General features: G+C 40.5%; 2 protein-coding genes across 5 annotated transcripts in view; one reads left to right on the forward strand and one right to left on the reverse strand.

Moving 5' to 3' along the window:
- LOC121276108 (protein mono-ADP-ribosyltransferase PARP14-like) overlaps window positions 1-9,208 on the forward strand; it is a 69,152-nt gene extending 59,944 nt beyond the window's left edge. For all 3 annotated transcript variants that reach the window (XM_041184067.1, XM_041184069.1, XM_041184068.1), the window contains 3 exons: window positions 321-475; window positions 3,439-3,613; window positions 7,748-9,208. In XM_041184067.1, coding sequence (XP_041040001.1) covers window positions 321-475; window positions 3,439-3,613; window positions 7,748-8,040 — 623 coding nt within the window. In that variant the 3' untranslated portion in view covers window positions 8,041-9,208. The remainder of the gene's footprint in view (window positions 1-320; window positions 476-3,438; window positions 3,614-7,747) is intronic.
- Window positions 9,209-10,659: 1,451 nt separating this feature from the next.
- Window positions 10,660-22,149, reverse strand: part of esyt2b (extended synaptotagmin-like protein 2b) — a 232,009-nt gene continuing 220,519 nt past the window's right edge. For both annotated transcript variants that reach the window (XM_041184073.1, XM_041184070.1), the window contains one exon: window positions 10,660-13,693. In XM_041184073.1, the coding sequence (XP_041040007.1) occupies window positions 13,648-13,693 (46 nt within the window). In that variant the 3' untranslated portion in view covers window positions 10,660-13,647. The remainder of the gene's footprint in view (window positions 13,694-22,149) is intronic.

Below are 22,149 nucleotides of genomic sequence, written 5' to 3' on the forward strand. Positions count from 1 at the left end.
GTCGTTGAATATATTCAAAGTTGAGTTAGACAGATTTTTGACTGAAAGGGAGTCAAGGGTTATAGAGGCCAGACGGGAAGGTGGAGTTGAGGCCACAATCAGATCAGCCATGATCTTGTCGAATGGCGGAGCAGGATTGAGGGGCCGAATGACACTCTTCAGCTCCGAATTCTTGTGTCTTGAAGAATTTTGAACCAATGGGCTTACTCTTCCATCAAGCTACCTAACCTTAATAGCCTCTTACAGTGGTGCTCCTTATTACTTAAGTTAAGCATTAGCTCAAATAGAATGTTTGTTACCAAGCTCTGATTTCATTTCAGATGAACTTCCAGATTGCTGGGAGATTGGAGAAAATGAAACCACATGTTCTGAAGTACATCTGAAACCTGATTCCTTAGAATACCAAGAAGTAGCTCGTGACTTTCAAAGCACATTAGGCAACGTTGCAACCAGCCAAACGTTTAACATTGACTCAGTAAGCATTGATATCCTTTCCCAAATAGTATTAGCAAAAATGATAACAATTGCAAAATAATTTAAATGTACAAATGTAACCTCTTTCAAATCAATCTTTATGGTCGGCCTGTGCCTGTTGGCTTGGGAGAGGGAAAATTGTTTCAGGCTCTTGCTACTCATGACTATTGAGTGCCTGCAACTTGAAAATGCATAATATTTAACATATGTTTGAAAAGCAGGACAAATCCAAAATGGCCAATTATTACCCCATCAATCTATTCTCAATCATCAGTAAAGTAATGGAAGGAGTCATCAACAGTGCTATCAAGCAGAACTTGCTTAGCAATAACCTGCTCACTGACTCTCCATTTGGGTTCCGCCAGGGTCACTCAGCTCCTGACCTCATTACAGCCTTGGTTCAAACATGGACAAAAGAGCTGAACTCCAGAGGTGGGATGAGAGTGACTGCACTTGCCATTAAGGCAGCATTTGACCAAGTGTGGCATCAAGGTTCCCTAGCAAAACTGGAGTCAGTGGGAATTGGGGAAAGCTCTCTGCTGGTTGGAATCATACCTAGCACAAAGGAAGATGGTTGTGGTTGGGCAATCATCTCAGCTCCAGGACATCACTGCAGGAGTTCCTCAGAGTAGTGTCCTAGGCCCAACCATCTTCAGCTGCTTCATCAATGACCTTCCTTCCATCATAAGGTCAGAAGTGGGGATGTTCACTGATGGTTGCACAATGTTCAGCACCATTTGCAACTCTTCAGATACTGAAGTAGTCCATGTCCAAAGACCTGGACAATATCCAGGTTTAGGCTGACATGTGGCAAGTAGAATTCATGCCACACAAGTGCCAGGCAATGACCAACTCCAACAAGAGAGAATCTAACTATCGTCTCTTCACAATCAATGGCATTACCACCACTGAAACCCCACTATCAACATCCTGGGGGTTACCATTGACCAGAAACTGAACTGGACAAGCCATATCCAAGAGCCAACTTGGATACAAAAGCAGGTCAGAGGCTAGGAATCCTGTGGCAAATAACTAACCTCATTCCCCAAAGCCTTTCTACCATCTACAAGGCACAAGTCAGGAGTGTAATAGAATACTCTCCACTTGCCTGGATGAGTGTGGGTCCAACAACACTCGAAGCTTGACACCATCCAGGACAATGCAGCCTACTTGATTGGCACTCCCTCCACCACCAATGTACTTTGGCAGCAGTGTACACCATCTACAAGATGCACTGCAGAAACTCACCAAGCCTCCTTATACAGCACCTTCCAAACCCACGACTGCTAGCACCTAGAGGACAAGAGCAGCAGACGCATGGGAACACCACAACTTGGAAGTTCCCTTCCAAGCCATTCACATAGAAAATAGAAGCAGGAGTGGCTTCGAGCCTGTTCCACCATTCAATATGATCATGGTTGATCCTCTATCTCAACGTCATGCACCCACTCTCTCCCCATACCCCTTGACACCTTTCGAGTCCAGAAATCTATCTATTTCCTCCTTAAATATATTCAGTGACTTGGCCTCCACAGCTTCTGTGGTAGAGAATTCCACAGGTTCACCACCCTGAGTGAAGACGCTTCTCATCTTGGTCCCAAATGACCTACCCTGTATCTTGAGACTGTGACCCCTTGTTCTAGAAACCCCAGCCAGAAGAAACATCATCCCTGCATCCAGTCTGTCCATCCCTGTTAGAATTCTATACGTTTCAATGAGATCCCCACTCATTCTTCTAAACTCCAGTGAATACAGCCCCAGTCGACCCAAACTCTCCTCATACAACAATTCTGCCTTCCCAGGAATCAGTCTGGTGAACCTTCGCTGTGCTCCCTCGATGGTAAGTATATCCTTTCTTGGGTAAGGAGACCAAAACTATGCACAATACCCCAGGTTTGGTCTCACCAAGGCCCTATACAGCTGTGGTAAGACATCCTTGCTCTTGTACTTAAGCCCTCTCGCAATGAAGACCAACATGCCATTTGCCGCCTTAACTGTTTACTGCACCTGCATGCTTTCAGTGATTGATGTACAAAGGGACCTGGGTGTCCTTGTACATCAACATTTCCCTATCTATCACCATTTAAATAATACTCTGCCATTCTGTTTTTCCTACCAAAGTGGATAACTTCACACTTATCCACATTATACTGCATCTGTTATGTGGTTTGTCCAATCAACCTGTCTAAATCACCTTGAAGCCTCTAACACCCTCCTCACTGCTCACATTCCCATCAAGTTTCGTCACATCAGAAAACTTGGATATTTACATTTGTTTCCCTCATCCAAATCATTGATATATATTGTGAATAGCTGGGCCCCAAGCACTGATCCCTGCAGTACCCTACTAGTCATTGCCTGTCACTCCAAAAAAGATCCATTAATCCTGTCTATTAACCAATTCTCAATCCATGCCAATATATTACCCCCAAACCTATGTGCTTTAATTTTACACACTAACCTCATATGTGAGAATTTATCAAAATTTTTCTCACCATCCTGACTTGGAAATATATCGCCTTTCCCTCATTGTTCACTGGGTAAAAATCCTGGAACTCTCTCCCTAACAGCACTGTAGGTGTATCTACACCACATGGACTGCAACAGTTCAAGAAGGCAGCTCACCACCACCTTCTCTAGGGCAAGTAAGAATGAGCAATAAATGCTGGCTCATCCAGCGATGCTCACATCCCATGAAAGAATTTAAAAAAAACTTCCGTTTGAATGCTTTCAGCAAATTCACATGCCCGATCAACTTATTCCAAAAGTCAGCAACTGTGAATAGTATGACCACCTAAACACCTAGTTCTTAATTTACATAACTTATACTTGCAACTAACTGTCCATATTCAATTTGTTTGTGTATTGATCTGCCAGTGGTTAACTTATTATCTTTGTGACATTGGTAGATGGCTTTTCACAAATGTATCTACTAACACAATCATTATATTTGACTGACTGTAGATCACAAGGATCCAGAATCCCACACTTTGGCGATTGTATGTTGCAAAAAGAAATGAAATGAACAAAAAGCGACCTCATCAGCAGAATGAAAAATTTCTCTACCACGGAACTTCCTCAGAGACATGTTCTAAGATCAATGTAGATGGTTTTAACAGGAGCTATTGTGGTTTAAATGGTAGGTTTATCATATATGAATGAAGAGAGAATCTTGTGCCATACCCATACAATGGGTATGAGACTGCCAGGAGCACAGAAGCAGAACATTTATTGTGTACATTTATTGGGGAGATATTAAGTTCTGAGAGTGGTTACTTATGTTCTTCAAACCATTTTTGTTTAGGCCATAGGACTGCAACCTGTGGCTCCAAAGCCGCATGCAGCTCTTTAACATCTCATTTGCGGCTCCCAGTCTTATTCATTTTGATCATATTAACATGCAAAAAAAAGCTAAAAAAAATCTAGAAAAGTAAGAATATGTTTTTATTGTGGAGGTGAAAGGCTATTCATTATGCTGCTCTTTGAGGTTTTAAATTATTAATGAAAAATATATTTAATATTGCTGAAGAGACCTGTTGCCGAAGCTTTTCATCTTGTACTCAGGCCAAATGCAAGAATGCCAAGTTTCAATTGAACACAACAATTTATACTACAGGAGAAAAGGGTACTGATTGGTTGACAATTCAACTATGATTGGCCAAGGCATTGCCATGGAGAAAGCAATGGGGAGCTACAGGCTCCTCAAGCTCCTGGGTAATTTTTAAAAAAGCATTAGGCTTGAACTTACAGATAATAGGTCCCACATACGAATGCTTCTAGCAAGTCTAAATGAGCCACATCATGAGCTTGACTGGACCGTAACTTCCAAGCTTCCCAGCATCATATTGGGGAATGGGGTTGTATCCCATTCTTACCCCTTGGGAAGGTAAGACTTGCATGGAAATTGCCCAGAAGTGCAAACTTCCCTTGGGTAATTGCCCTGCACCAGAAACATCCAAAAATGTGATTTAAATTACAACCTTCGATGGTTCAGACTGGGTTACACCAATAGAAGAAAGTTAGAAGAATTAAAACCTCTTCTAATTTCTGGGTAGGTATTGTACAGACCCAAACTGACTACCCCACTTCCCTACCCCATAGGACTCCCCAGTGATGCCTCCAGGGGCCTCCGACTACCCCCCCCCCCCCCCCCCCCCCCACCCAATGGGATTCCCCCCACCTGCATGGCCACCCCGACCTCCATTTCCCCCCCTCTCCCCCAACCTCTATGCTGCCCAACTATGGAATCAAATCTAGCTGGACGTTTTAATTTGGGTTTTGCACACACGGGCTGGTTGAGTACAGTCTGGACTCTGCCTATTATGAACAACTGAAGGAATGTGCTGTTTGATTCCATCAGACAGTCGCTGCGATGTACAGCTTACATACCTGGCATCGCACCGGCACTGAAACTCATACACAATGCTGCTCAATTAGGTGGTAGGCAAAATGTCTTTTTGGACCGAGAGCAGCATCCTGTTGGTGGAAAATACCACTGTGTATCCACTGCATAGTAGTGGGGTGAAATCGGGCACAAACATATTCCTGCTCTAAATAAACCTGTTTGAGTGGTATAACTACACTATGGTTAGAGATAATGCCTTTGATTTGAGGAGCAAGTTTCATAGTTGCAACCATTATTGTTTCTAATATAGTTCAGATGATAAATTGTGAATGTTTTTTTTGATTCTCGTGATTAAAGAAGATTCTATAACCAAAAATAAAATAATCTTTAATTCCACACAAATTAAAATCTATTTCAAAGATGACAAAATTATAGTTAAAGATAATCAAAAATGTGATAATTCAGAGTTAGGTCGATTTTTACACTTTTTTTTGCTGATAAATTCAATACATGCATTTTATTTATTTTATACCTGAAAGTTATGCATTCTACCCGATTCCACAACTTTCATCAGAACTGAAAAGTCAACAACCTGAAATATTATGGCCGAGGGGGTGGAGTTTGAAAGAGAGGGGACATAACATTTGACGTCATGCCCTGTCCTATGGCCTGCCGTTCCTAGGACCTATTTGCCCACCTCTGCACCCACAGCAATTTTACCACTGGTGGGGAGGCATCAGTAGGTCCTCACGCCAAAGGGCCAGTTGATACCCTTAAGGGGGCATTAATGTTAAATTGAAAGCCACCTCCTGCCGCGCTGGGATTTTCCCCACAGTGGGAGAGACCCAGCAGAATTCACTGGCGGGGCTGGTGGCCGATCGGAGATGAGGCCTCCTTTTATGGGCCCGTCACAGCCAAAAGGAGGCCCACTTCCCCCTCTGTCACTGTCCCATCCTATCAGCAGTACTCTTGAGTTCTTCCCCCCTGGACTCCACTATCGACACCACAGATACAGCTCTCTAAGACACACCCCCAGCCCTTTCCCAGACACTTTGCCCTCTGCCCCCTGCCTCCACCCCACCTTTCCAGCCTTCGCACAGCACCCCTGCCCAGCATCCCCTCCACCCCCACTTCAGCAGTCTTGGTGCAGCTTTGGCTGCCACCACCCAAAAGCAGTCCCTAAGAATACGAACTGACCTGAAAGTCCAGGAAGAAGTCTACCTTACCAGGTGCACACCCTCATGGACTAAAAACCTTCTTAATTCCTGCTGGAGGGGGTCTTAATTTGGTGGGGGAACAAGATTCTGTATGTGTTGGCCTTTTTGATGAGCATTCATGAGATGCTATTGGAGCCCCGGTGGAGCACTTGACCCACCTTTAAGCCGCTATGGAAGGCTGAAGAACAAGATTTCAAACCAAATTCCTGACATCAGGAAACCTTTTGGTCTCCTTTTTGGCCTCTTGCCAACTCTTCTTCTCCTGCCTGCCACAATTCTCGCTGGGGGTGGGGGAGGGGTTAGAATTTCACCCTGAAGGAACCCCCACTCAAATATCAACAAGGACACAGCAGAGACCAATACAGTAGTGTTACAGATAAAATACCATCCCCTTAACTGTCTGTGTTTCAAGACAATCTGACATATCCAGAATCCCTTATTACCTTTCAAGTTTAATTTACAAGTTACAAAGGTAACTGCAGGGAGGATGAATTATGTGTGAGAGTCTATTCTGGAGTAGGCCCAGTGGAGATTCTTCAGCGTACAGATAAATTGAACTCTAAGATATTCATCACAAACTCTAAAACCTGACTTAATCTTAGAAGAGGGTAGCTGCACAGAGTTTATATTTAACTATTTATACAGAGGATAGGGAGTGCATGGCCCGAAAGACTGTGGAAAGTGATTGTGTGGAAGAATTTGTAGTTTGGATTGATGTTTGAGGGCACTTAGAAAGGCAATAGGCACTGGCTTCCAACACTGGCTGGATGTATTGCTGTGTCTTTTTACACACAAATGTACAGGACTAAAAGGAATAAGGATGTGATACTGATAGCCAAAACTGTGGAATAGATTACCAATTATAGCAAGGGGAACTGATTCAATTAATTTCTAATTCAGCAAAGGAGTTTGCTGTCGAAGTTTGGCAGTATTAAAACCTAATCCAGATCTCAAGGATGTAATGAGGTGAATAGCATTTTTTTCCTCAGTGCAGTAAGGAATAATCCACCCTCAGCCAGCACCATGACATGCTATTTGTTATGGGATATGATGCTTCATTTTAGAAAAGTATTTTTGACCAGGTTATATTGCACTCTGCTTCCTTTGGATATTATAATTTGTGACATTATAAAGTAAAACCATTTTTGCAGCATCACTAGTTTAATTATTTAAAGCAAGAAAAATATGAGGAGTCAAATGGGACAACTTAGTAGTATCAGTACATTTTAATATGCCTTTACACTGCAAGTTTAGTGTCACTACAAAGCATCTTTTGCTTCTTACTATAAATAAACTTCTGTATTATAAATTGGGTATGAAGCCCTACACCAACTCCCTCCTCTGGTGCTAGATTGGATTTAGGCTGCATTTATGGTTCAGTGTTGGGTCAGTCAATAAGAAGCAACAGTTCTAATATAAATGCAACAAAGATTTAACCAACATTTTTGTTCTTCACTCACTGTAGAAGTAAACCTAGATTATGGAGTGTTTTTTTAATTTGAATAATGGAGAAAACCATTTAATAATTGACCTAAATTAAACAAGTGTATGGTGTAAAACATCTCTTGGACAAAATAATAATGCAAAAGGATAAAGCTGTTGAAATAATTTCATGACAAAATGAAAAAAGTATTAAATGCATTGACATGTATTTCAGAGCTCATTATGTAACTAACATTTAGTAACTAACATCTGGCAAACCTTTTTACAGCTGTTTATTTTGGAGATGGAACATATTTTGCTCGGAATGCAACATATTCTGCACAGGATACATATTCAAAACCTGATGCAACAGGATGCAAAGTGGTGTACAGAGCAAGAGTTTTAACTGGGGATTATTGTAAAGGAAAGCCAGGCCTGAAGGAACCACCACTCAAAGATCAACAAGCGCACAGCAGAGACAGATACGACAGCGTCACAGATAACGTGCTATCCCCTGAAGTGTTTGTTGTGTTTCAGGATAATCAGGCATATCCAGAATACCTTATTACCTTTCATGTCTAATAGTGAGCAGAAACTTTGATAGTCATTGCAACTTCATTCTTTTGTGCTACTTTAAAGGTTTAATAAAAGAACATGGATATGATTTTTCCTGCATCTGTAAAGAATTTATTTTCCAAGAACAAGACAACTAGAAACATCCCAAACCCAACCTTTCACAATCAACTTTACTAGGCTGCCTGGAGGCACAAGGGCTGATCGGGCTGGGCTGTTTGAATCATTGCCATGGGAACTCAGTTTCACTTTATTAAAGCAGAGGATAACAGCAACCGGCTTCCACTGGCAGAACCATTCACACATGCCAGCTCCCCTGACACCAGTAGCACTCCCCATGGCCAACAAATGAAAGTTGAACAGTTGGCAGTTGTCGTTGCTAGCTGCAGCCATTAAGGCAGATTATCCCACTATTCTTAACAACTACTGCTGAAAAATTCACCTTATAAAACTCAAAATGAAACTAGTTTTTCTCTTATCAGTGCTGCTTAAGTGCTTTTTAATATTTAAAGTTTTGAATAGTAAAAGCTATATAGAAGTACATTACGAAATACATGTTTTGAAACTTATCACCTCCTTTACTAGTTAATTGTGGGAGTATGTGTAGAACTAAGAAAATTACAATATTTTCCTTTAGGGTCTTTACAGGGGATTTGAAATGTGAATCATCAGATCTGCCAATATTACTTGTATATTGCTAAGTGTGTGTAGTGGGAAAGGAAATATTTGCATATCAGTACACTTGTATTGTTATCTACTAAAATCAGTTCAAGGGATGATTTGTTTTTTCTGGTTACTACACATGCAGTAATATTGTGTAAAGAAATTTTGACCATATCTGACCACTAGAATACATCCTTCCCCACAGTTATGATGTTTCTTTGGGGCTGGAAATAATAGATTTCTGTGCTGGGGCAATGGAAATAGCTAGTACCTGCAAGTCGTCAGTTTGTATTAATGACAGCAAAATTTATTACCTTCTTTCCAAACTGTGTTCCTGTATACATATATACATGGCTTCTGTGAATGTGTGTTTAACTTGGTTACTGATGAACATTCCTGGTATCCTTTCTTTCAACTTTTTAAATTTATTAGTAGTTAGTTTATAAATGTGTCTGTGTCTGTATTAGTCATATGATTCTTGTTTCCCAAATAAAACAACATATTTGTTTTCTGATCCAAGTTCTATCTATGCATATGTAACATGGCATCACTGCCCCAGAATTTTCTGGAGCGGAGCATGGCGAGTTACATTTTTCTCCCCACACCCTTCAGCTCAATTTTTTTTAATGCTTTCACAGGACGTAGATAATAAATGCTGCATGGCCAACAATGCCCATTCCTAATTGCCCTTAAAGGTGGTGGTGAGCTGCCTACTTGAACCGCTGCCGACCACGTGGTATAGAGAGACACACACTACTGTTGAGGGGGGAAAAAGTGCACACCAAACATGGCAGGGTCAAAGGTCACCTGGGACCTTGGAACAATCTCTTAATGGGATTTCAGGACAGAGAAACAAATAGGACATTAGAGTCAAATTAGTTGCAGAAAGAAAGAGGGAAAGGAAGATGGGATTGAGGGAGAAACAAGAAATGGAATTTAAATGTTACAAACCTTCGATAGCAATTTACTGCAGGAATGAGACCCCAGTTTCAATTATTGCCTTTCTGGGTCAAAGAGGTTAAATGGCATTCCAAGAACATATGGTGATGTAGTGGTAATATTGCTGGACTAGTAATCTAGAGTCTCAGGCTAATGCTCTAGAGGTGGGTTTAAATCCCATCATCACAGCTGGTGGATTTGAATTCAGTTAATAAGTCTGGAATTGAAAGCTAGTTCCTGTAATGGTGACTGTAAAACCAGCAATTGTTGTCTGTCCCTAATCACCCTTGGCTTGCTGGGCCATTTCAGAGGGCAGATAAGAGTCAACCACATTGTTTTCCTTCACTAAAAGACATTAGTGGGCCAAATGGGTTTCTATGATGATCAATACCATGAAACAATCATAAATAAAAGATCCTTTTTAAGAACAAGTACCAGCCTGAAACTTTCAGCAAAAAGCTTAATCCTTATTTACTGAACAAATGCAGCAACTTCTTGAAACTTATAGGGAGGTTGAGAACATGCTTCCATGTTTGCGACACATAAATCATCCAACAATTTGTTTACAACTCATGGTGTATCTCTTACTATAAAGTGCTGGGTTCTTATCTCACACAATTGTATGCACATAAATCTCAATATTTTCCCAGCAAATTCTAGGTCATTTGTTAGTCCAGTTTTTCTGTCTCTTAAATGATGACAGTAAGGCTAGAATTAATCAGTTCTGTCGAAGGGTCATGAGGACTCAACGTCAACTCTTCTTCTCCGCCGATGCTGCCAGACCTGCTGAGTTTTTCCAGGTAATTCTGTTTTTGCCTCAGAACTATTGCCAGCTGACTCTTGAATATTAAAAAGGTGTTTGTAGAAATAGACACAGCAATGATGATTCAGAGACTTGATTTGCAACAATAATTTGTTGCATCTCAAGTACTTACCAAGATTTGACACACAAGTTGCTATACAAATCTTTCTTTACGTTTACAGCCATTTCAATCCTGTTTTGAATTGCAAAAGAATAAGCAAATCCACTTTCTCAATAATTTTATTCACTGTACATAGCTATCTGCATATACAGTTGATGTAGAGGATAGGATATCAATCAATGGATGCTGAAATTTAGTCGATAACTTAAAAATATTACATAATGAAGCCAACAGAGCCAAAAACCTTAAGTTTCCAAACAATGATAAAACGGGCTTTGGCTTTGTATCTCCCTCGTCATTAATTCCTGTGAATTTCCTTTCTGTCAGCAGTGGAAAACAGTTTCACAATACAAGATATAATCACAAGCAAGTCAATGCACAGATAACACAAAAATATTCCATTGCATATCCCAAGCTAACAGATTTTTCTTTTTTTGATGGAGAAACATTTTGAACTTTCCTATTTGTGGCTGATCCTCTATTGGTACCAAGAAAAGCACACAAGACTAAATAATGACCCCTAATTTGGCAATCCCAATAAAATCATTGTTTGGGGCTGTGCAAATATAAAAAAAAAAAGAGACTACCATTATTATTTATATAAAACAGGGAGATACCCTTCATGCTGCTGAACAATATATAAGAAAAATATTTCATTCTACAGCATTGACAATTATGCAAAGTAAATGCCAAAAACACAATGGCTAAAAAAAACAAAAATCTTAAGTATAATTATCCTCAAACATGAATTTGTTTAAATAATATCTTAATACATTTATATTTAAGGCACAGTAATACCTGCATGGAGCAATGGTAGCTTGACCCAACAGACTTGACTGACTCAGCTTCAGTGTTCCACCTCTTGAACCAAATACTCAATATTACAGCATTAACTCAAGTCACAGAGTGCACTTCTCAGGGAAATTGTAGGAGAGAAATCTTGAACATTATTTTGCATTAAATGGGACAGAATCATGTAGTGAGCAAGGATTACTGCACATATAAATTCCAATCTTTTGGTGTTTATAATTTTCTACAGTTTGTTTTTGACTTGGAGTCTTTCTTACATTTGAATAGAAATGCTAATGTACCTGAAGAATGAATTCCATTATCTATGTAGGGGCAACTATCTTTAGCATATGATAACAACGGACACAACTACTTTTGGCATCACAAAGTAGTTGAATCTCGCTGTTTGCAATTTTTCTAACATGTGAAATAATGTTAAATTAAAAATAGACTGTAGAAGCCAGTCTTCATATAAAAAGGGAAAAGCTTTGTATCCATATGGAAATAAATATTGTACCATACAGAATAAAACAAACGTGAACTGAATCCTTTAAGGTACAAACAATTGACCTCATGGTTTCTGTAACTGACCTAGGCTTGTCAATATAACTCAATTTTTGAATTAAGATTCAAATCTTGTCATTTCCCTACCTCACTAATAATAACTTTACGACTTTTGCCTTGAACACTACTACTACAACAATAATCTGAATACCAAAGGATCGAGTTAACTATTCTGACTGAAGATGTTTCAGAATGAAGAATGTGTTTAGTTATATGGTTTCCTAAAATATGAAACAGCACTGCAGCAAATAATATTCATAGCACATGATTACACTGCTGATTAAGTAAAACAAGTGTCGAGAATTTAAAAGTTTTTGGGGGTTTGAGATATGATGATTAAAATCTGAAAATGTTTTACTTCCATAGGTCAGGTCTACAATACCTTCTAACATCCAAAATTAAATAGCATTAACCTACTCAATGGTTTTGAACCTCTTATTACAACTCAGCTTTTGATCTACTGGGATTGAATTAAACTTTCATGCACTGATAGAAGATGTCAAAAGCAACCATTGAAAAGACATTTGCTCCCCTGTATTTAAAGGAGGCCAATATCTGAAATACTTTGAAGTCTCATTAATATTTTTAATACACTTTCATATTTATATTTATATACAATAAAATGTTTTATGGGCAAAACGCCACGTACTATTACTCCAGTAGCATGCCTCGGATTCTTCTCTATGATTTCCTACAGTAAGATTTTGATCTCAGTCATGTCTACAGGGAAAGAAAACTAAGCACACAATCCCCAATTCACCCATTTACTCAATCAAGAACAGATTTGGGGAAGGTCTTGGAACTGGGCAGTTGCTTGTCCTGTCAGTCAATAAATGTATGGTGATTGTGTACTGGGAGTTTCTCAGGAGAGGCAAAGCCATAAATACAGGGACCAGGGAATAATAAATGGGTAAATAACTCATTTTAAATGGTGCTCAAATCTCCACAACAAAAAGTCAAAACTAAAATAAATAATCATCACTGAATCCCCTGGTGATGACTGGAGATTCCTGATTATAAAGTTCAGGTTTCCTCCTCCATAGATTGCATCCCTTCATTATTTCACTGGTAAGTACACTGTGTAACATGTGTTAGACAAGAAGTCAATAAGGTTTGATATTTCACATCATAGTAGATGCTTCTAATGCAGAACTGTACACTGCAAGGCTACTGTAAAAAGCATGAGGCAATTGCTTAATGAGACATGCACATCTTATTACTTCAATAAATGGAAGATTCTCCCTTCTGCATCCTTCACAAGCATCTGATATCACATACAATATATAAATCACACTTGCTGTATTTACACATTATACATTGCAAACTTACAAAAAACAAGGCTGACGTAATCCTGGATCAACACTCTGCCTCACACTGTATTTTTACAGTCTTGTACAGTAAAGAAATTTTCTTTTGACCAAAAGGATAGTCAGTGCACCCACTGCAGGTTATACATTTTACTACCGTAAGAGTCACACCAGTAACTGTTTTGATAAAAAACAATAAAATAAAAAAAAGCTTACTTCATGAATAAAAGTCATTTAAAAAAAATGCAACAAGCAGTGCCAACACTCAGTAAAATCTATACTGAGAAGATGACTTCATCTGTAAAACCTGTGGTGCATTCATTGGCATGTGTGCAAAGCTTTAGGTGTGATGCTGGTGCTCCTGGGATAATTTTTTAAAAAAACTGCTAAAAGTCTTGGTGGCCAATGGTGACACTGAGTTGGTGCTTTCTCTAGGCTTGGGGCTGGTGCTTGGTTCCATCCTCTGTTAAATCATACCTGGAAGGTGATTACAGGTAAAATTAGAGTTACTGTAAAAACTACATTGCACTGTCTTATTAGACAAGAGTTTTCAAGAACCTTTTGAATGCAGAAGGGTCATATATTTTCGTCACTCTGTGCAATGTTACAAGATACAAGAACGATTTGGATTTCATTTTTGTTTTTTGAAGTCAATCAGAATTTGAGTTAAACAGCGAGCTGAGGCTGACTGGCATCAGCAGGGGCTTTTTCATTTGGTGAGGCTAGATAATGTCAATAGCACAACGACAGGCAAACTGAACACTGCCTCTAATGATGTCAGAGTCAGAATGGCACAGTAGATAGCCATTCGGCACACAGTCCATGCTGGCATCCAGTCACTCCCATTCGCCTGTTCTATCTCTGTAGCTCTGCAAGTTTATTTCCCTTAAGTGCCCATCCAATTTCCTTTTGAAATCATTGGTCGTAGCTGCTTCCACTACTTTCACAGGCTGTGTGTTCCTGGTCAAAACTACCGGCTGCAAAGAAAAGTTTTTCCTCACATCCCCACCCTGCATCTCTTGCCCAAACCTTTATATCTGTGGCCCCTAGTCCTTGTAGCATCAGCTGATGGGAAAAGGTTTTCTTAATCAATCTTATCTAAACCTGGTCATAATCTTCTACACCTCTATCACACTTTCCTCAGCCTCCTTTGCTTCAAGGAAAACAGCCCCGACTTCTCCAACCTAACCTTGTAGCTAAACTCCCTCATCCATGGAACCGTTTTGGTAAATCTCCTCTGCAGTCTCTTAAAGACCTTGCTTCCAAAAGTGCAATGGATAGAACTGTACACAATACTCTAGTTGCGGCCTCTGAGGATTATAAAGGTTCAGCACAACCTGCTTTTGTTTTTGCACTTATTACCTTTATTAATGAAGCCCAAGATTCCATTTGCTTTGCTAACTACTCTTGAAAGATGTTCTTCAATGTCAAAGATTTATGCACATGCATGTGCAAGTGCTTCTGTATCTGCACTCTCTTTCGAACTGTGCCATTAAGAATATATTGCCTTTCTTCTGCCAAAATGCATCACTTCATACTTCACAGAATCACAGTGCATAAGAGGCCCTTCGGCCCATCGACTCTGCACTGACACGTGAGAAACACCTGACTTACTTACCAGCACTTGGCCCATAACCTTGAATGTTATGACGTTCCAAGTGCTCATCCAGGTACGTTTTAAAGGATGTGAGGCAACCCGCCTCCACCCCCTCCCAGGCAGCGCATTCAAGACCGTCACCAACCTCTGGGTAAAAAGGTTTTTCCTCACATCCCCCCTAAACCTCCTGCCCCTCACCTTGAACTTGTGTCCCCTCGTGACTGACCATTCAACTAAGGGGAACAGCTGCTCTCTATCCACACTGTCCATGCCCCTCATAATCTTGTACACCTCAATCAGGTCGCCCCCTCAGCCTTCTTTGCTCCAACAAAAACAACCCAAGTCTATCCAACCTCTCTTCATAACTTAAATGTTTCATCCCAGGCAACATTCTTGTGAATCTCATCTGCACCCCTTCCAGTACAATCACATCCTTCCTATAATGTGGCGACCAGAACTGCACACAGTACTCCAGCTGTGGCCTCACCAATGTTCTATACAACTCCAACATGACCTCCCTATTTTTGTAATCTATGCCTCAATTGATAAAGGAAAGTGTCCGATATGCCTTTTTCACCACCCCACTAACATGCCCTTCCATCTTCAGAGATCTATGGACACACACACCAAGGTCCCATTGTTCCTCAGAACTTCCTAGTGTCATGCCGTTCATTGAATACTTCCTTGTCAAATTACTCCTTCCAAAATTTATCACCTCACACTTTTCAGGGTTAAATTCCATCTGCCACTTATCTGCCCATTTGACCATCCCCGTCTATATCTTCGTGCAGCCCAAGACACTCAATCTCACTGTTTACCACCTGGCCAATCTTTGTGTCATCCGCAAACTTACTAATCCTAACCCCCACATAGTCATCTATGTCGTTTATATACATGATGAATTATAGGGGAACCAGCACAGATCTCTGTGGTACGCCACTGGACACTGGCTTCCAGTCACTAAATCAGCCTTCTGTCATCAGCCTCTGTCTCCTACAACTAAGCCAATTTTGAATCCACCTTATCAAATTACCCTGTATCCCATGTGCTGCCACCTTTATAAGTCTCCCATGTGGGACCTTGTCAAAGGCTTTGCTGAAATCCATATAAACTACATCAACTGCACTACCCTCATCTACTTTCCTCCTCAAAAAATTCAATCAAATTTGTTAGGCATGACCTCCCTCTGTCAAAGCCATGCTGACTATTCCTGATCAAACCTCGCCTCTCCAAGTGGAGATAGATTCGGTCCTTCAGAATTTTCTCCAATAGTTTCCCTACCACTGATGTGAGACTCACTGGTCTGTAGTTCCCTGGCTTATCTCTACAGGCTTCTTTAATAGCGGAACCACATTAGCTGTTCTCCAGTCCTCTGGCACTTCCCCGTTGGCACAGAGGAATTAAAAATTTGGGTCAGAGCCCCTGCGATCTCCTCCCTTGCCTCCCTCAGCAATCTGGGGCACAAATCATCTGGACAGGATTCTCTGTATTAAGTTCCATTTGCATTTGTCTGCCCATTCTTCTAGCCTATCTATGTCCTGTTACAGTTGATTGGTATCATCGTTGCTGTTTGCCACACCTTTCAAGTTTGGTATCATTGGTCAATCTTGAAATTTTACTCTGCATTCCATTATCCAAAGGATATATATAGAATAACACCAACAGTGTGGGCTTGATCCCCATTCCAGCTGAATTAGACTTGGGACCTGCCTCCTCACCCTCTCTTTGACAGTGGAATGCAATGGCAAACCAGCACTGACAAATACTGCCAAGGAAAATGGCTCAGGATGAAGCATCAGCAGACTAAGGACCTGCCTTTGGGCAGAGCACTCGGAATGAAATATATATGATATATACAAAAAACATGCATACACATATATACGTTGAAAAACAAAAGCTCAACCACAAACATCCATCTGTGGCTCACTCAAGAAGTTATGGATAGTATTAAATTAAAGAAAAGTGACTTACAATGTTGCAAAAAAACAGTAGCAGATTGGGAGTGTTTTAGAAACCAGCAAAGGGCCAGCAAAAAGTTGACAGAAAGGGAAAAATAGTATATGAGAGTAAACTAGCCAGAAATATAGAAACGGATTGCAAGGGCTTCTTTAAATGTATAAAAAGGAAAAGATAAGCTAAAGTAAATGTTGATCCCTTAGAAGCAGAGACAGGAGAAGTTATCATGCGGAATGAGGCAATGGCAGAGGCATTGAACAAATGTTTTGCAGGGGGACTTTCCAGCCCCAATGCTTGCAGGACCAGAAATTCCCACTCAAAGTCAACAGACCTTTGGCTGCTCTCCAAATTTTCTGGTCCAAGCCATGCCGATACCCGCACTGGCAGGACCGGAAAACTCCTGCCCTCGTGTCTGTCTTCATAGTAGAAGACACAAGTTTCATATCAGAAATAGACAGCAAACCTAAGGGTGAACAGAGTAAGGAAATTAAGGAAATTAATATCAGCACAGAAAAAGTATTGGAGAAATGGAAGGGACTAAAATCCAACAAATGCCTCGGGCTTCATGGGTTATGCCCTAGGGTTCTAAAAGCGATAGCTGCAGAGATAGTGGATATGCTAGTTTGATTTTCCAAAATTCCTTAGATTGGGAACAGTCACATTAAACTGAAGGTGGCAAATGTTACACTGCTTTTCACGAAAGGAGTGAGAGAGAAAACAATGAACTACTGGCTAGTTAGCCTAACATCAGTTTTTGGGAAAATCCTGGAATCTGTTATTAAGGAAGTCTTAACAATGCACTTAGAAAAGCATAGTATGTATGATTAGAATGAATCAACATGATTTCACCAAAGGAAATCCTGTTTGACAAATTTATTAGAGATTTTTAGGGATGTAACTAGTAGGGTAGATAAAGGGGAACCAATAGATACTTGGATTTCCAAAAGGCAATCAATAAGGTGCCACAAAAAAACTTAATAGGCAAGATAAGGGCTCATGGAGTTGAGGGCAATATTTTAGCATGGATAGAGGATTGGTTAACAGATAGAAATCAGAGAGTGGGCATATATGGAGCTTTTCAAGTGGACAGGCAGCGAATAGTAGAGTGCCACAAGGATCAGTGCTGGGCCTCAGCTATTTTACAATCTAAATTAATGAATTAGATGAAGAGACAGAGAGTAACGTATCAGAGTTTGCTGATGGTACCAAGCTAGGTGGAAAGATAAGTTATGAGGAGGACACAAAGGTTGTAAAGTGATATAGGGCAGGAAATGACATGGGATGACGTCTGGCGTAACTCCCAAAGTCACCCTGCGTCATTTCAATTTTCAGGTCGGTGGGCCCCAACTGAATTAGCTGTGCACCCGCCGACCTGTCAACGGCCAATTGAGGCCATTTAAAATTTAATTGCAGTAGTTAAAGTACCTCCCAACCAACCTTAAGGTCGGCAGGCAGATCTGTAGCCCTGGCGGGCTTCAGAGGAAGCATGAAACCTCATCCACGGGTGGGATGAGGTTTCATGTAGGTTTGTAAAAATTTAATAGAAGTTTTAACTAAAAGTGATGGACATGTCCCAACTCATATGACGGTGTCACGTGAGGGGACATGTCAGGGAAATTTTATTTTTCTATTTTTAACATTTTTACATTTGGAGCCGATCTCCCTGAGATAGCACTTAGCCTCAGGGAGATGAGTGTACTCTTTCGCGCGCATGCATGTAAGAGTGCACTCTTAGCTTAGGGAATCCCACCACCCCAACCCCGCCCGCACAGGGAGCTTAACTGGCCTGCCCACATAAAATGGCGGCGCGCTCCCAATCTGGAGGCGCTGATCGGAGGCGCACCCGCTCCTGAACTTCTCCCCTGATGGGGGAAAAATTCTACCCATAGACAAATTAAGTGAGTGGACAACAAGATGGCAGATGGAGTATAATGTAGGGGAGTGTAAAGTTATTCACTTTGGTCATAAGAATAGAAAAGCAGAATATTTTGTAAAAGGTGTGCAACTCGCAAGTGTTGATGTTCAAAGAGGCTTGGGTGTGCTCCTACAAGGAATGCAGAAAGTTAGCATGCAGGTGCAGCGGCCAATTAGGAAGGCAAAGTGCACTTTGGCTTTTATTGCAAGGGAATTGGAGCATAAGAATAAAGAGGTCCTGTACAATTGTAGAGGGTTTGGTGAGACCACATCTAGGATAGTGTACGCAGTTTTGGTTTCTACATTTAAGAAACGATATACACGGGAGATGGTACAGCGAAGATTCACTAAATTGGTCCCTGGGATGACGGGATTGTCCTATGATGAGAGGCTAAGTAAATTGGGCTTATATTCTCTGCAGTTTAGAAGAATCAGAAACAATCTCATTGAGACCTACAAAATTCTGAAGAGGCTCAATTGGGTAGACACTGAGAGATTGTTTCTGTTGATTGGAGAATCTAAAACACAGGGAAACTGTCTCAGGATAAAGGGCTGATCATATAGAACTAAGATGTGGAGAAATTACTTCACTCAAAGAGTTGTGAATCTTTGGAACTCTCTACCCCAGAGGGCTGTGGATGCTCCATCGTTGAATACGTTTAAGGCTGGAATAGACAGATTTTTGGTCTCTCGGGGAATTAAGGGATATAGGGAGCAGGCAGGAAAATGCAGTTGAAGCCCAAGGTCAGTCATGATCGTATTGAACGGTGTAGCAGTCTCGATGGGCCACACATATATATCAAAAAGAGCTGTGGTCCTAGCCCTAATTCTTGAGGAACACCATTATTTACCAAACTCCAGTCTGAAAAATAACCACTTACCATGTAAGACCATAAGACATAGAAACAGAGGTAGGCCATTCAGCCCATTCGAGTCTGCTCCGCCATTCAAAGAGTTCATGGCTGATCTGATAATCCTCAATTCCACTTTCCTGCCTTTTCCCCACAGCCCTTGATATCCTTACTGATTAAAAATCTGTCTATCTCAGCCTTGAAGTCCTTAATGACCCAGACTCTACAGCCCTGTGAGGTAAAGAATTACACAGGTTCACTCCCTCTAAAGAAGAAATTCCTCCTCTTCTCTGTCTTAAATGGGCGACCCCTTACTCTGAGATTATGCCCTCTGGTCCTAGACTCACCCACAAAGGGAAACAAAGTCTCAGCATTTACCCTGTCAAGCCCCCTAAGAATCTTATTGGTTTCAATAAGGTCGCCTCTCATTCTTCTAAACTCCAATGAGTACAGGCCCAACCTACTCAACCTCTCCTCATAAGAAAATCCCTCCATCCCTGGGATCAACTTAGTCAACCTTCTCTGGACTGCTTCCAATTCCAGTATATCTTTCCATAGATAAGGGAACCAAAATCGTTCACAGTATTCTAGGTGTGGTCTAACTAATGCCTTGTATAGTTTTAGCAAGACTTCCCTATTTTTATACTCCATTCCATTTGAAATAAAGGCCAACATTCCATTTGCCTTCCCTATTACCTGTTGAACTTGAATGTTAGCTTTTTGGGATTCATGCACAAGGACTCCCAAATCCCTCTGTGCTGCAGCCTTTCTCCATTTAAATAATATTCATCTTCTCTATTCTTCCTGTCAAAGTGCATAACCTCAAATTTTCCCACATTATATTCCATCTGCCAATTTTTTGCCCACTCACTTAACCTGTCTATATCTCTCTGTAGATTCTTTGTGTCATCCTCACTACTTGGCTTCCCACCTATTTTTGAGTCATCCGCAAACTTGGCAATAGTGCATTCACTTCCTTCATCTAAGTCATTAATATAGATTGTAAATAACTGAGGCCCCAGCACTGATCCCTGTGGCACTCCACTTGTTACAGGTTGCCATCCAGAAAATGCCCCTCTTATCACAACTCTGTCTTCTATTAGTTAGCCAATCCTCTATCCATGCTAATAGACTACCCCAGCACCGTGTACTCTTATCTTGTTAAGTAGCCTTATGTACGTTACCTTATCAAATGCCTTTTGGAAATCCAAATATATTACATCCACTGGTTCCCCTTTATCTATCCTGCTTGATACATCCTCAATGAATTCAAATAAATTTGTTAGGCATGATTTCCCCTTCATGAAGCCATGCTGACTCTGCTTGATTAGATTATGTATTTCTAAATGCTCTCCTATTACATCCTTTATAATAGATTCCAACATCTTCCCAATGACAGATGTTGAGCTAACTGGCCTATAGATACCTATTTTTTTGTCTCCCTCCCTTTTTGAATAAGGATATTACATTGGCCATTCTCCAATCATCTGGGACTTTACCAGAATCTAAGGATTCTTGGGAGATTACCAACAGTGCATCCACTATCTCTACAGCTATTTTCTTTAATATCCTAGGATGCAACCCATCAGGTCCTGGGGACCTATTGGCCTTTAGCCCCATTAGTTTCTCTAATACTTTTTCTTTAGTGATAGCTACTGTATTTATCTTCTCCCCTGCTTCTGCCCCTTGATTATTTAGTATTTTTGGAATGCTATTAGTGTCTTCTACAGTGAAGACTGATGCAAAGTATTTATTCAACTCCTCTGCCATTCCCTGGTTCCCCATTATTATTTCCCCAGCTTCATTCTCTAAGGGGCCTATGTTCACTTTGGCCTCTCTCTTCCTTTTTATATATTTAAATAAGTTCTTACTGTCTATTTTTATATTACTTGCTAGTTTACCCTCAAAATTTATTTTCTCCCTCTTTATTATTTTTTTGATCATCTTTTGTTGATTTTTGAAGCTTTCTGAATTCTCTGGCTTACCACTAATCTTTGCCACATTGTATATTTTTTCTTTCAATTTGATACTGCCCTTAACTCCCTTGGTTAACCCTGGTTGGTTTATCCCCTTTCTTGAATCCTTCTTCTTCACTGGGATATATCTTTGTTGAAAGTCATGAACTATTTTCTTAAACGCCTGCCATTGTTCATCAGCCGTCTTTTCTGCTAAACTGACTTCCTAGTCCACTCCGGGAAACTTTGCCCTCATTCCATTGTAATTACCCTTATTTAAGTTTAGCACAGTTGTTTCTGACCCATGTTTCTCACTCTCAAACTGAATGCTAAATTCTACCATATTATGGTCATGGCCATATTATGGGAATATTTTACTCTGAGATCATTTATTAAACCTGCCTCATTACACATTATCAGATCCAAAATAGCCTGATCCCTAGTTGGAATCAAAACATAATGTTCTAAGAAACTGTCCTGAATACACTCTATGAATTCTTGCTCGTGTTTACCTCTGCCAATTTGATTTTCTCAGTCTACATGAAGATTAAAGTCACCCATGATTAATGCACTGCCTTTTTGTACATGCCCTCATTATTTCCTGATTCATTCTCTGTCCTATAGTATAGCTACTGTTAAGGGGCCTATAAACTACTCCCA

Source organism: Carcharodon carcharias, chromosome 3, assembly GCF_017639515.1.
Source record: "Carcharodon carcharias isolate sCarCar2 chromosome 3, sCarCar2.pri, whole genome shotgun sequence".
NCBI lineage: Eukaryota > Metazoa > Chordata > Chondrichthyes > Lamniformes > Lamnidae > Carcharodon > Carcharodon carcharias.